General features: G+C 44.9%; 1 protein-coding gene across 3 annotated transcripts; it reads left to right on the forward strand.

Moving 5' to 3' along the window:
• Nucleotides 1-2186: 2186 nt before the first annotated feature.
• Tmem100 (transmembrane protein 100) lies at nt 2187-8124 on the forward strand. Of its 3 annotated transcripts, XM_050156952.1 has the most exons (4): nt 2187-2479; nt 2930-3101; nt 5364-5499; nt 6896-8124. In XM_050156952.1, the coding sequence occupies exon 4, from the start codon at nt 6966-6968 to the stop codon at nt 7368-7370; it is 405 nt and encodes a 134-aa protein (XP_050012909.1). In that variant the 5' UTR covers nt 2187-2479; nt 2930-3101; nt 5364-5499; nt 6896-6965; the 3' UTR covers nt 7371-8124. The 3 variants fall into 3 exon arrangements, with proteins under 3 accessions (XP_050012909.1, XP_050012910.1, XP_050012911.1); XM_050156953.1 differs by lacking the exon at nt 2930-3101; XM_050156954.1 differs by lacking the exons at nt 2187-2479; nt 2930-3101 and adding an exon at nt 4303-4928.
• Nucleotides 8125-13863: the final 5739 nt, after the last annotated feature.

Below are 13863 nucleotides of genomic sequence, written 5' to 3' on the forward strand. Positions count from 1 at the left end.
AAGGTCCTGGCCTTCAAAAGGAGTGCAGCAAATATTGAGGAACTTACATTGAAGAGAAAGGAAAGGTCTGGGGAACCCCTGAAATGTTCCGACTGCTGTAACTTCTGCTCTACACTCTGTGGGTATCAACCCCTGTCAGTCTTACCTCAAACACACCCAAACCTGTCTCAGTGCTTAGAGTCAAAAGGGACAACACGTACAATTCAACCATTACATTTATTTTCAGAGAACTAAGGGTAACCTGGTGCGGTAGACATCCCTTTTTAGGGTACTTTCCTAAGAGTAAGCACAATGACAGTACATCACCCTGCAATCCCCTCAAAGTGAGACTGAACCCCAATGAAAACTATTCGTATAATATCTTAAACAAGCACAAACAACGGGCAGTAGGTTCCTTGTGGAACAAGGTAGAGGCCCCAAGAGTTTCACCTTGGTTCTGCCGCTTTTCCTAAGAGTATAGGTTCACAAAAGTACGGCACACTGCAGAGTCTCCGAGTCTTCCACAATAAAACACAAACACCAGTCCCTGGGCAGTGGTCTGTATGGCCCGTGATAGCTGCTTCTACAGAACATGCTTCTAAGACAACAGTTCCCAAGAAGCGGGTCACAAACCCCAAAAGATGGTATGAAAACACAGATATTCACATTAGGATTCATAACTGTAGCAAAATTACAGTTATGGAGAGGCAACAAGAATAATTTTACGATTGGAGGTCCCCATGACATGAGGAACCGTGATAAAGAGTGGCAGCCTTAGGACAGCTGAGAACCACTGACCTAAGAGATCCATGCTCTCCTTTCTCTCCACAAGGACATCTTAGGAGACTCCAGTGCCTGGAAACTGACCCAAACATAATGAAATCGGTTTGCATCTAAAGCAAACTCCTTGCTCCTCATTCCTATTAGGCCTTTCTACTTAAAGAAAATTGCAGGGCGTGTGTTTGGGAGGAGTTATAGCAAGACACATTATCCAAAAAAAAAAAAAAAGTAAAAAGCACAGATCACTTTCAAAAATGTCCCTGATGTCAGAGTAAAACTGCAGACACACCCTTATTAAAAAGAAAGAAAGAAAGAAAGAAAGAAAGAAAGAAAGAAAGAAAGAAAGAAAGAAAGAAAGAAAAAGCTGGAGAAAAGTTGGCCAGCTTCCCAAATCTCCCTGAACTTAACTGGCCTGGGTGATGACAGAGATCTTCACGTGCTGATTGGACAGAGAGGAGCCAGAGGAATTGGCATCTTCTGGGATGCTGGACACCAGCCAGCCAGCTCAAGCGAAATGAAAGTGGGAAAGCAATCAAACACACATGCGGGCCGCTCTTCTCCAAATGTAAAGCGTGTGTATTCCCAGAGGAGAAAACGCCAGAGCTTCAGCAGCAGCGTGCCAAAGCTCCAGCCTGGTGTCTACTGACCGGAAATGCACCAGTGACCTTTTTGTCTTAGTACTCACCATTCTTCTTGCTTCATCCCTATCCCTACTGCTGCTCCCTTCCCCGCTAAGCTACTGTGCCTCATGACCAAGAAAGATGGGCTGTTAGTAAGGGGGGGCATTCTCTCTGCCATGGAGGCCTCATACTGTTGTGGACGATGCTTTCGGTGGCTTCAGTTCTTTCGAGATGTGACTGTTTAGTGTGTTATCAGGTCAACGCCATTTGGGCATCCTCAGATGAGGAGCATTGGTGACCCAGCTTACCTGGCTTCAGGGGACGACGGACCACCCAGGCACCATAGTCATTATCTCTTTCCACTCTCATCGCTTGAACATGCTGATGAGAGAGATGCAGAGGATCCCACTCCACCTTCCCTTACCTCTCCAAAGGCCTGCCTTCACCCACCTCAACCCCTTCATCCACCCCTGCCCTCCACCCACTCCAACCCCTCCACCTACCCCATCCCTTTACCCACCTCCAAACCCTCCACCTACCCCACCCATTCACCTAACCCAACCCCTCCATCCACCCCACCCCTCTACCCACTTCTAACCCCTCCACCCACCCCACCCCTCCACCTACCCCAACCCCTCCACCCACCCCCACCCCTCCACCCATCCCCACCCCTCCACCGCTAATATAGGAGACCACAAAAGAGTTCTTTTCTGCAGCTTCATGACATTACAAAGGAGTGATATCAAAAAGAGAATTTTGGTTAGAGAAAAACTTGAAAATGAATGTTGGCATAAGATTTAAAACGAGAAAAAAAAAAACAAAGCAGAAGAGGTTCTTAGTGGCCTTTTAAATAATTGGTTTATTATGGATTCACGCCTGCAATTACAATGGATGATGCTGGCACGAAGGAAAACATAGAGTAAAATACAGCAGCATGTAAGGAATTTCCTCTCACCAAATTGTCTCCGGTCCCTTAATGGTCTGTAAGCCTCGCTGAGTACTTTGTGCACGATCCCTAGCCTGGTGATTTGCATCCCGCTGTCGGCCTAGCTTGTTGGTTGCCTCTAGCAGCTGTCTCAGTCGGGGTCTGGCTGAGAAAGGTGAGTCTCGATTTCCTCGCTCTTTGAAAGATCTGGGAGAGAACTGTAGAAAGCCTGCCAGGGTTCGCCTAGGAAGGACTAGTATCCTTTGTGCATTGGAAGCCTTCAGAAAAGTTTTCCAAACTTAAGAGTCCTCCCAAGCCCTGCGCTCTGAAAAGAACCGGAGAGATTTCCTCCCGCTTTTGCATGTAGAGGGCTCACAGAAAAAAAGGCTGGATGCATTGTGTTGAAATTTTGCACGTGGGGCCAGGTGTCCCCGACGCGACTCCTCAGGGTGCTTAATACCAAAAACTTTTGGCACACGTCACCGTGGATTCCTTTTGAATTTCTGGTGGAGAGGTAAAAGTTAATTAATTGAAGCTGCCTGTGTCCCTGGTTGCCTTGGTGGCTATCTTTTCTGGCACAGTTTCTGGCTAATTCCTAAGCTTTCTATTTCTTTGAATTCACCAGTGCAAATCAGGAGTTGTCTGAGTTTGGAGACTGGCGTCTTCATCCCGAGACAGATGCCCACACGCTGTGCTTGCGGGAGTGGTACTGACCGCCCACCTGAAGCCATAGGAAGGCTGAAGCTTCAATATTTGAAGTAGCAACGAACTTGTGGGCTTGCACTTTGGGGACCCAGGTCTGTCCACTGTCTCTCTTTACCGGTTCAGCCCAGGGCTCGCCATGGGAAAGGATGCCTGTCTCCTTTCATTTCTTTACCTTTGGCTTAGGAAGCAAAGAAGAACAGTCTACAGGCAGGCAGAATGGTGTTCAGCGCTTCCTTGGGGTTTCTGGGGATAGGTTAGATTTACAGAAAATGTCCTGCGCTAGAAATTAGGGAGGACCTCGCCCCAAAGATAGGAATTCTCAGGTGAAAAGACATTCTCTTTGAGACTTCCGTTTGACATAACCCAGGCCCCAGGCCACCATCTTCTGAAATGCCCTGGTTCCAAATATGCCCAACCTCAGCACCCAGTGATGTCCCTAGTTAGACGTGAGACTTCATTTCTCCAGGGCTCATTGAAAGCAGTCAGGATAGTAGCAGTCTAGGCTTCCTAGGGACCTGCAGGGACCTGCTGTGTCCATTATGTAGGAGCCCACAACCTCAGCCAGCTCTCAGGGACTTCTCAGTGTGATCCTGAGAAGAGAGGACTTCTGGTCTCTGGGTCATTGTTGGCAGACTGGGCTGGAAAGGTGAGAGGGAGAGGAAGTAGGGTATCTAAGAGGATCCAGGCCAGAGGTCAAGAGGGCTGAGCATCTAATAGATGGGAAAACACAGTTATTCCAGTATTGACGTGAATGTGTGAACACTACCAGATTTGGTAAGCCTTAGATTTAGGAAATTATGAGCGGATAACATTTAGAAATATAGGAACAGGCTTATCATGGCCCCCTAGAATTGTCACTGCTCTTTTTCCACCGCAGGCTTTATGCTGTTCAGATACTTTAGAATTTCAAGTAGCTGGTCTGTAAGAAACATAATCATATCGGGCCATTGATGAGGACGGGACATAGCCTTGAGCTTAGTGTTTAATAGAACCGTGTGTCAGGTAGGTGTGTGTTTGAATATCGCTGATTAAAATGGGCCAAGGAGCAGCAGGCTTGCCCTAGGCAGGAAGATAGTTGGGGACCTGCTTCTTTGGAGTCTACATTTAACAAGCTCTGTGTGTGAGTTTGTACCCATTCATAACGGAGGTCCAGTGGACCAGGCGATGAAGGGGTCTGTGACTCGAGCTACTGATGACACTGAGACGGGGGAGGGAGGGGGATTTAAAGTTCAAGGCAAAGGGTCGACGGGGAAATTAACTCAAAGATAGAATACTTGCCTAGTATATATGAGGCCCTGGGCTCAGTCCCCTGTATGAGAACTAAAACGTGACTGGGGTCCAGAACAAGAAATTGTTTCTTTGTAAACTTGGTCCCATTTCTTTACTTCTTTAAGCCTCCATAGCTTCGTGTACAAGTGAAATGGGAGTGAACTAATGTGCCAGCCCTTAATATTATGCCATACTATAATTAGTGCCTACTATGGGTGCATAGTAGGCATTCTGTCAATGGCAGCAGTGCTGATGATGGCAGTAGCGGCGATTTCAGGTTCGTCAAAGCTGTTCAACTCCCAGCACAAGTAGCAAGCAATCCTGCTTTCATCGGGATAGCCAGGGGTTCCCAGCTTAAGCGGAAACCCAATACATGTGAGTCCACTCTCTACCTTAAAGATAGCCAGGATTTCCCAGTTTAACCAGAAATAGTATTCCTCACTCTTGCCTGTAAGTGAGCCAACATCAGACAAGGGGTGTGCCTTTAACTTTCTATTGGCCATCTTGTACATACATAAGTAAAAATCCTGGGCGAGCTAGGAGCTTGGGTCTCTTGCTGGCCTCGAGGCTGGCTTTAGTGGCTTGAGAACGCCACAGCTGTTCCTGCCTCCCGAGAACGTCTGTCCCCCCCAGTTCTGTCCCTCAGCTAGGTCTGCAATGCTGACTCTGGGATTCTCTTGGATCCTCTTAGGAAAATGCCTGATGGGCAGGCAGAGGAAGATCTGGAGTTTGGCTGGGGGAAAAAAAATGAGTAATTCAAAGCAGCCCCGCTTAGTAAACGCTATGAAGAGAAATAAAAGTCGACGCTGGCTCCTGTCTCTGGGGACTCTGAAGTGATGATCCTGAATTACCATGTCACCGAACAGAGCCGGGGCGAGCCAAAACTCAGAATCTGCTGGCAAGGAAAAGAAGGAAGGGAAAAAAAAAAGTGGCAGGGAGGGGCAAAGCAGATGAGGAGGGAGTAAGATGAGAGGGGGAGGGAAGGACAGGCGTCACTTAAGAGCAAGGGTGGTGCAAGAGTGGAGCTCCAGCATTCCCAGCCAAATCTACGGTTAAGAATTCTTATGTCTTTTCTGTCTCCCCAGACAATCCCTGACTTGTCCTTTTACCAGTGCCCAGTGGGTGACAGGCTTTTTCCCAGAAGCTGAAGGAAGATACTCTGACTGGTCCTTCTCTCCCAAGTCAAGTGGCTACCGTGACAATGGACTGCCTTTCCCTGAGGTATGTATGTTTAAGCTGGGGACAGATGTTGGTTTTTAAATTATGATCTCGGTGGAGAGGGAGATCACTGGACAAAAGTAGTTTGTTTGATGATTAAATTATACGCAAATGACATCAGGTAGAGCTCTCTAACTTCGCTCCTTGGTGAGTGATAGTTTGACCTCCCAGGAGTGGGAAGAATGAAGAAGGTCTGATTCAGTATTGTGCGCATTTTGAATCACTGCTCAATATACTTAAAGGATTAATGTCATCAGAAGGGTCTCAAGTGTCCAGCGAATCTGTAGTCCTTGCGACTGTTCGGCCTCTCAATGTGTAAGTCAGTGACTCGGCATGTCTGAGCTTCAACAAGACCTTCTCCCTGCTTCCTCAGACCAGGCTTTCAACAAGATGCTTTTGGATCTCAGGTGTTGTACTAAAGCCTTCAAATTCAAAACTAGGAAGGGGCAAGTTTTATACAGAAGGACATTGATGAAAGCTGAACTGGTTAATTTTTGTGACTATTTATGCTTATTTATGTAAGCATCTTAGAAAATACAGAATATCTGAATTCCTTGTTCTTTTTCATAGAAAATTTGTAAATAACAGCTAGTTACTCTAATAGCTGATTAACAGTTAATTTTTTTAAATTTATAGTTAATTTTGTCTTAAGCATTGTACAAGCAAAAAATTTATATCCCATAAAGTGGTCAGAATTTCTTTTTCTTATTTTTCCCCATTTAAATGGATAGAGGACAGTACTACATTCCAGTTATAAAGTCCTGAAGTGGTTGAAACCCAACCATTGTTTGTAAACTGAACATCTGTCTGGGTGCTGAGTGAGAGTGGTGGGGTCATGGCTGAGAGTTGGGGTGGGGTTGGGAAGGTTCCCTAGCACACACTTCATGGTACACCTTGTGCAAGGAACCATCGGTTGATAGAGAAGCATGTCATTTGTGCACTTGCTGTTTATCACGACTACAACGTTGATTTCCTGAGCTGTGAATGGGTGACAGCTTGGAAAGAATGGTGTCACGCCTGGCGAAACTGGCACAGTCCACGTTGCTGTGAGCAGTGGAACTGCTCCTGAATGAGCCGTTTTTGGATGAGGATCCAGACTTTTCCGAGCTTAGAGAAAATAAAGGAAATAGGCAAAGAAGGACGCTTCTAAAGGGTATTTGTAGACCACCAAGGAATATGGAATACTGCAAAGGAATTCCTGCTCTTCATCTCTCTCCTTTTTTGTACATAGTTGTTTCCCTTTTACTCAATGTAAAAGAATGTTCTAAGCGGGGAATGCAAATAAGCGAGGCTTGTGCTTCTGTGTGTCCTGGGACAGGAGATGCTTCTGCACCTCTCTGCTTCCGTTTGCATCCGGTGCTGGTGACCTAGCTGATGTCCCCTGCCTTCTTTTTCACAGCGTCCACCCTGGCAAGGCTTTCTAAATCTAGTCTGTGAAGCCAGGTAGGATACCTACATCCCCAGAAAAAATGACTGAAGAACCTGTAAAAGAGAACCTGGGATCCCCAAAGTCACCTGCGCCCGTGAAAATGGAGAAAAACCCTAAGAGTGAAGTTGTGATCACCACAGTCCCCTTGGTCACTGAGGTTCAGCTGATGGCCGCCACAGGGGGTGCAGAACTCTCCTGCTACCGCTGCATCATCCCCTTTGCTGTGGTGGTCGTCATCGCCGGGATCGTGGTCACTGCCGTGGCTTACAGCTTCAATTCTCACGGTTCCATCATCTCCATCTTCGGCCTGGTCCTTCTATGCTCCGGACTTATTTTATTAGCCTCTAGCGCCTTGTGCTGGAAGGTGAGACAAAGGAATAAGAAAGTCAAGAGACGGGAGAGTCAGACAGCTCTTGTGGTAAATCAGAGAAGCTTGTTCGCGTAAGACAGAGACCAAATGGGAAATTTCACTCTAAAGTTCAGCTCCAACTGTTGAGTTCGTTCATACGGAACCAGCCCAGGAGGGAATGGGTTCAGTTTTGAAATGGATTACCAAAATCAAAATGGGGCAAAGAGAGGACTGAAAATGAGGGGTCAAGACGGTTCCCTTTGTAGGGAATAATATCTTTAATGACAAACTTAATCCTAAGGGCTATTGCTAAGACAAAAGAACCAGCTTTCTTTTTGCCTTAAGCGTTTGGGGAGTATGGGATATGTGCACATTTGATTCGCTCTAGAGAGTACCCAAGGGCTGGTGGACAAATAACAAAAACCCTGGTGAACCAGTTCCATAAAAGAAATAGCCCACACTCTGGAAAGAGGTATTATAAAAATGTTTTACCACAGGCCTACATTGACTTGGCATTCCCATGTCCCTAAAAAAATTCTGTTATATATCTCTTTTCCAATAAGTTGGTTCTCTGGCCTCTCTTTTAAAAAGATTTTCATTTTGAATAAATCATCACTAGTGGTACTTTATCTTGAAGAACAGACTAATATTTTTTATATTTTAACAATGGACAATTTTAGATGATTGTAATGATACAGAAGAAACCAGAAAGGTAGGAGATAACAGGAATGGCATGGGGGAGGTAAATTAATACCGAAATAATCCAATATAGCACCTTTGATGGTTTTTATACAAAAGTTTAATGTGCATTTCACTCAAAATAATAAATACTTCTGGCTGCTGAAACTTCTTAAGTGGTTGTTTCTGCTGTCCTTCTTCTTTTAAGACTGATTTTAGTTGAATTATGCACACCCACGTGAGTCCGTGCTGGGATTCATGCACATGGGTGGAGGTGCCGTTGGAGTCCAGAGGAGGGCATCTGATCTCCAAGAGCTTCAGGTATAGGTGGTCGTGAACCGCTTCACATGTGTGCTGGGAACAGAACTTGGCACCCCTGCAAGAACCCCCTGTACCATCATCTCTCTAGCCCTTACTATTTTTGTTGCTATTCCAACTTTCCCATCTCCCCTCAGCTTGTTTGCAAAGTATCAGCTGTGTGTTTCTCAACTGGAGCTGCCATTTCTTCTCCTGGAAGATTGCTGTTTTCGTCTTGTGATGCAATACGCCCAGTAACATTTAACACGTTCTGGGGGGGGAGGTGATTCTAAAGCTGCCATTAGGAAATCAGTGCCTGGGTCAGGAATTTAACAATGTTCTCTTAAATGTACGCTATACTTTTTGTTAATTTAATCATGAATTAATGCAAGTTGCATATTTAGTTGGTCATAATAATACTACATAATTAAGGTTAGTGTTTGATTTTTTTTACTGTGGCTCTGAGCTATCCAATATCCTTCCCATTACTCCAGAAAGACTTATTCCTCATTATTGCAGCTTAAAGCCCACTCAGTCTGAATGAGAAGACAATTAAAGATGAGGCATCAGAGTTTGTAGAGTCTGATGGGGACCTAGCACGTCACAGTCCTTGGAAGGGATTCTACTGAGGGACTTCATTAAGTCTGCCAGGAACCCTCTGACACTGGCTGCTCCCCAGCCTTTGCTTGCTTTTGTATCTGGAAACATCTTAAGGATTCTCATGACCCCATTGCAAGTGAATGAACAGGGCTCATTGCGGGGCGTCACTGCTGTGATGTGACATGCTTTGTTGTTGTTGTTGCTTTTATTTTAAAACAAAGACAGTCAAAGGTTCAACATTGCTTTATAAATCAGTTTCCCAGGGAAAGTTCAAGCTTCTCCAGGCTGGCCTAGAGACAACTCCTCTTTCACTCCCAATCCAATAACCCTCCCTATGACTCAGCCCGACTAGGCTCCACCACCCTGCCTTAGGCTCCGGTTTTCCTACCTCTGTGTCTGTCCAGACTCTTCTCTCTGCTACAATGATAATACCGTTATTCTTCATCCTTCTCCCCATCTCAGGCTGCCCAAACCCTGCTTCTCATCAGCTATCTGCTCCAAAGCCGCCTCCTCCCGGAACCCTCGTACTATGTGAATGCAATTGCTCCTTCATCAGCCATTATCCTCATGGTTTGTGGTACTTTCCAGTTTCTAAGCGTGTGGGTGATATACTCATGTGTCTCTTCTAAACCTTTGTCATATCATTATAAATGAGCTGCTTGCTGTACTATCATCTTGTACAGGGAAGAAACTCAACATAGACTCAAATGAGGTGTTAAATAAACTCAAGAAGGGAAAAGTGGGTGGTTTATCCAGAGTTACATCCCATTCTTATATCTTGAGAGGAAAATATTTTGATTTTCAACTTCCCCAAGAGTAAGTTACCCTGCATTCCCAACTCCATGGTAAAGGTAGAAATGGTTCACTGCTCTTTAGCCTCCAGCCCTTCGAAATGATTGAAAAGCAAATGCATGAATTATTTCTGGCCAGCAGGGGGCCTCATACTGCTACCAGAGTCCCCAAAGAAACCCTATGGGAAGGTTTTAACTACATGACTAAATGGAATAATATCTACAGATAGCAATGTGGTTCCGAACTGGAGATCATTCCCCAAGTGGCCCGTTTCCATCCACTTCCGTAACTACTTTTGTATAATGAAGGTTCTCCTAGCATGGGGAGACCTTGCTTTCTGGATAGCTGCCAGGCCTCATAAAGGGTGTGCATCCCTGTGAAGCTGTGGCTGAGGTAGTGCTGATACACAGCGAATCACAACTCCAGTAAGAGAAATAAACAAGCCTTGAATTATATTCACAACTGCAACATGCCTTGCTTGAATAGTGTCTGTCTTTACAAATAGTTCTCACACACACAGGCAAACAGGTGCTAAGTGTACCCGTGTACATAATGCAAGTCAGAATGGAAGTGTGTCTGTATGCAGGGTCTTGTTCTGTAGCCCAGGCTAGCCTCAAATATATGGCAATCCTTGCAATCCTCCTGTCTCAGCCTCGGGAGTGCTGGAATTACAGGAGGGAGAGGAAGGGAAAAATGAAAAGATACAGAAGTGGGAGAGAGAGAAAGAAAGAGAGAGAGGGCGAATAGATCAAAGAGTAGATGAGCAGATAGAAAACCCTTCTGCACTGCTTCCCTCCTACTGACTTATCTGCCATTCAAACCAAATTCATCCATAACTCTTTGCAGAAGACGACAGTAGAAATCTGCAAAGAAGCAATGGGTGCATATTCTCATTCTTGTATTATGAATCCCAAGGGCCCGAATCCCAGTTTTACAGTGTTCGTGAGGAATTATCATTACTCCTTACCCTCATTAGTTCCCCTGTGTTAACCAGACCCAACCCTCACAACTGCTGCAGTCAATAGGCCACACCTCACCCTGCTGTGAGACTAGGCGACCACTCTGCTTGGCAAACTTAGCCAATTTAAGTGACTTGTTTAACCAGGAGCTCACGGTACAATGTTGCAGTTAATACAGTGTTCCTTTCCTTTTGAGATTTTCTAGCAAAAGTGCCATAGACTGAAGGGCTTATAACCCCAGAAATGGATTTGTTATGGTTTTTGAATCTCTAGAATCGGAGCACAAGTTAGGGACAGAGTATCTGCTTTCTTAGGTCCATAGACAAGTTTCTCACCATGCACCCTCAGAGGAAATGACCAAAGATATCCTGGAGGGCCACTATCTCATCCAAGAGGATCGATCTCCAGGACCCATCTTCCAAAGGCCCACACCTCCAAATGCTGTCATGCTTGGGATTTGACTTTCACATATAAATTTGGGGAGTAAACAAAGCTCATGTATAGCTCCTGGCTTCATGATTCTCCATAGCCAAAATAAGTCCCCAAATGTCCCCTTAAGAAAGGGAGGTGTCAATTGCTATGAAGACACACCATGACCACAACAATTTTTATAAAAGAAAGCATTTAGTCGGGACTGGCTTGCAGCTTCAGAGGGTTAGTCCATTGTGCTGGGGAGCATGGTGGCAGACATGGTGGAGAAGAAGCTGAGAGAGTTTCTACATCCAGATTCCCAAGTGGCAGGAAGAGAGAGACTCTGGGCTTGAAACGTACTTTTTGTAACCTCAAAGTCCAGTGACACCCTTCATCCAACAAGGTCACATTTCCCAATGCTTCCAAAGAGTGCCACTCCCTGCTGACCAAGTACTAAAATCTCTGAGCCGATGGGGACCATTTTCATTCAAACCACCAGAGAAGGCAATACAAGTGTTTGTATATCCACTTAATATTGTTACTAAGTTACATAGATATGTGGAAAGGTGTAGAGCCCAGTGCATTTCCACGAGCCAATCCTGTGGAACTGTGCTATGGTGAGGATATAAAATATTGCCCACAGGCCCACGCTGTCCCTAGCTGGTGGCTGTGTTTCAGGAGGTTGTGAACCCTGTAAGACATAGGACAGAGTTGGCAGACGAAAGTCTCACAGGAAGTAGGCCATGGAGGTTATAGCCCACTCCTGCTTCTTGGCCTGTCCTCTGCTTCCTGCTTTGACAAAATGGAAAGACCCTGTCTCACAATCCACCGCCATGAACTCTGATCCAACCCCTGCCGTGCTGAACTAAAACCATGAGTCAAAATAAACCCTACTTCCCTTCAGTTGCTTCTCCCATGGATTAGGCCACCATGATGGAAAACTAACGCATATGCCCTAACATGCAGATAAATATTGTCTGCCCTGGAAATTCCTTTGAGGCCACTTGCGGGCACTGTGTCTCCAAGGAGAACCAGTATTTTGAAAGCTAACAGAGCAGTGTTACCTGTTGGTAGGCTTGTTTTAAAGATATTTTTCATTTTATGTGTACATGTGGGCCCTGAGTATATGTACATGTATGTGTATGCATAGACATGTATGTACATGTAGGAATCATTGAATCCCCTGGAAATGGAGTTTCCGGGGTTTTCAGCAGCGATGTGGGTGCTGTGAACCAAACCCAGATCCTCTGCAAGGACAGCCAGTGCTCTGAACTGCTGACCAGCCTCTGATTTTTGGATCTTGTTTCTTTAAAAAAACAAACAAACAAAATATCCTGAATAAATGAAATAATGAGAGCATTTTTGTGAATAGTCTTTTTCCAATAATGCATTTGTGAAATGTGGCTATTTTGTTATATATAGTAATCTAGGGATCATTTCTACCTCGGTGTAGAATTTCATCATCCAAAGACACTATCATACCTTGGTCCTTTGTGGTGTGGGTAGGTGTTCAAGGAGTTTCTAGTTTCTAAGCATTAGGAATAGGGCTTTTGGTAGCTAGCCTCCAATATGGCCCCAGTGGTCATTGAGTTTTGGTATTTACATGCTTTCGTGGCTCTCTACCTATACTAGTCCCAGGACTGGTCAGTGTGGCAAATAAAACATGGCTGAAGTAATGGTATGTCACTTCCAAGATAGCATAGTATAATACATTGAGGCTTTTCTTTGGGTATCTGTGTCTCTCTGGTTTGCTCACTCTCATGCTCTTACTTGCTTTGAGGAAAGCTGTTAAAATATCCAAGCACCGGGAGTGAGGCCATGTATGGAAGAACCGAAGTCTGTATCGTTTCTGTTGTTGTAATTAAACATCCTCACAAGAAAAGCAACACAGGGAGGAGAAGGGGGGTTATTTGGCTTATAATCACAGGTCACAATCCATCATGTTAGATAAACCATGTTAAGAACTCCAACAGCGAGTCACACCACAGTCACGGCCCAGAGCAAACAGAGAGCAGGCACATCCTTGCTAGCTTGCCCTTCTCTTGCTTTCTTTTTTATTATACTCAGGGTCCCTGCCTAGGGGATAGTTCTGCCCTTAATGGACTGAGTCTCCCTACATTAATTAACAATCGATACTGTTGCCCCACAGACAAACCTGAGCTAGGTCATTTCTCATTAAAACTCCCTAGGTGTTCTGTGCTGTATCCATATCCAGTCAACAGATAAAACCAGACAGCATAGTTCCCAACCAACAACTAGAGTTGAGTGAGCTTGGAGCAAATTTTCCCTGCCCAAATGTCTTCTAATAACTGTGTTCTTGTTGACAGCTCAAGCAAAGCCTCATTAGAGACCCCACTAGACAGAACCACTCAGCCAGAGCTGCATTGTGACATTCATGAGACATGGGCACTTTTGTTCTTGTCTTCTTCCTACATAAAGAAAAAAAAAGTATCTCATTGCAAGAATGAATGTCAACTGACAAACAATGTAGGCCCTACTCACTACTCCCAAGGAATAAAAATGGCCTTGCCTCAGCCAAGGCACTTACTCCTAGCAACTGAAACATAATAAACAGTATTTTATGTCTAAGTCTGGGAGATAATTTTCTATACACAAACAGAAAAAATTGGTGTACTGTTATGAACTTTCCCCTGAATGACTTTTGTAGTACATGTGCATGTATTTCTGTTGGCTATAGACCTATTAATGGATCCCTGGGCTCATGGGTGGGTGCTTGTTCAGTTTCAATACCAGATGTATCACTTTACAGTTGTTGGGAAACTTTTGAATCAGTTACTCTGCCATCAACACTGGAGACTGATTGTATGTACAACTTCATTGATTGTTTAGAT

This window comes from Alexandromys fortis, unplaced genomic scaffold (genome assembly GCF_014885135.2).
Source record: "Alexandromys fortis isolate MF-2015 unplaced genomic scaffold, M_Fortis_MF-2015_v1.1 scaffold_31, whole genome shotgun sequence".
Taxonomy (NCBI): Eukaryota; Metazoa; Chordata; class Mammalia; order Rodentia; family Cricetidae; genus Alexandromys; species Alexandromys fortis.

Bases quoted from the DNA above. Each gene is read 5' to 3' on its own strand.
- Tmem100 (XM_050156952.1), top strand. From the start codon at position 6,966: ATGACTGAAGAACCTGTAAAAGAGAACCTGGGATCCCCAAAGTCACCT.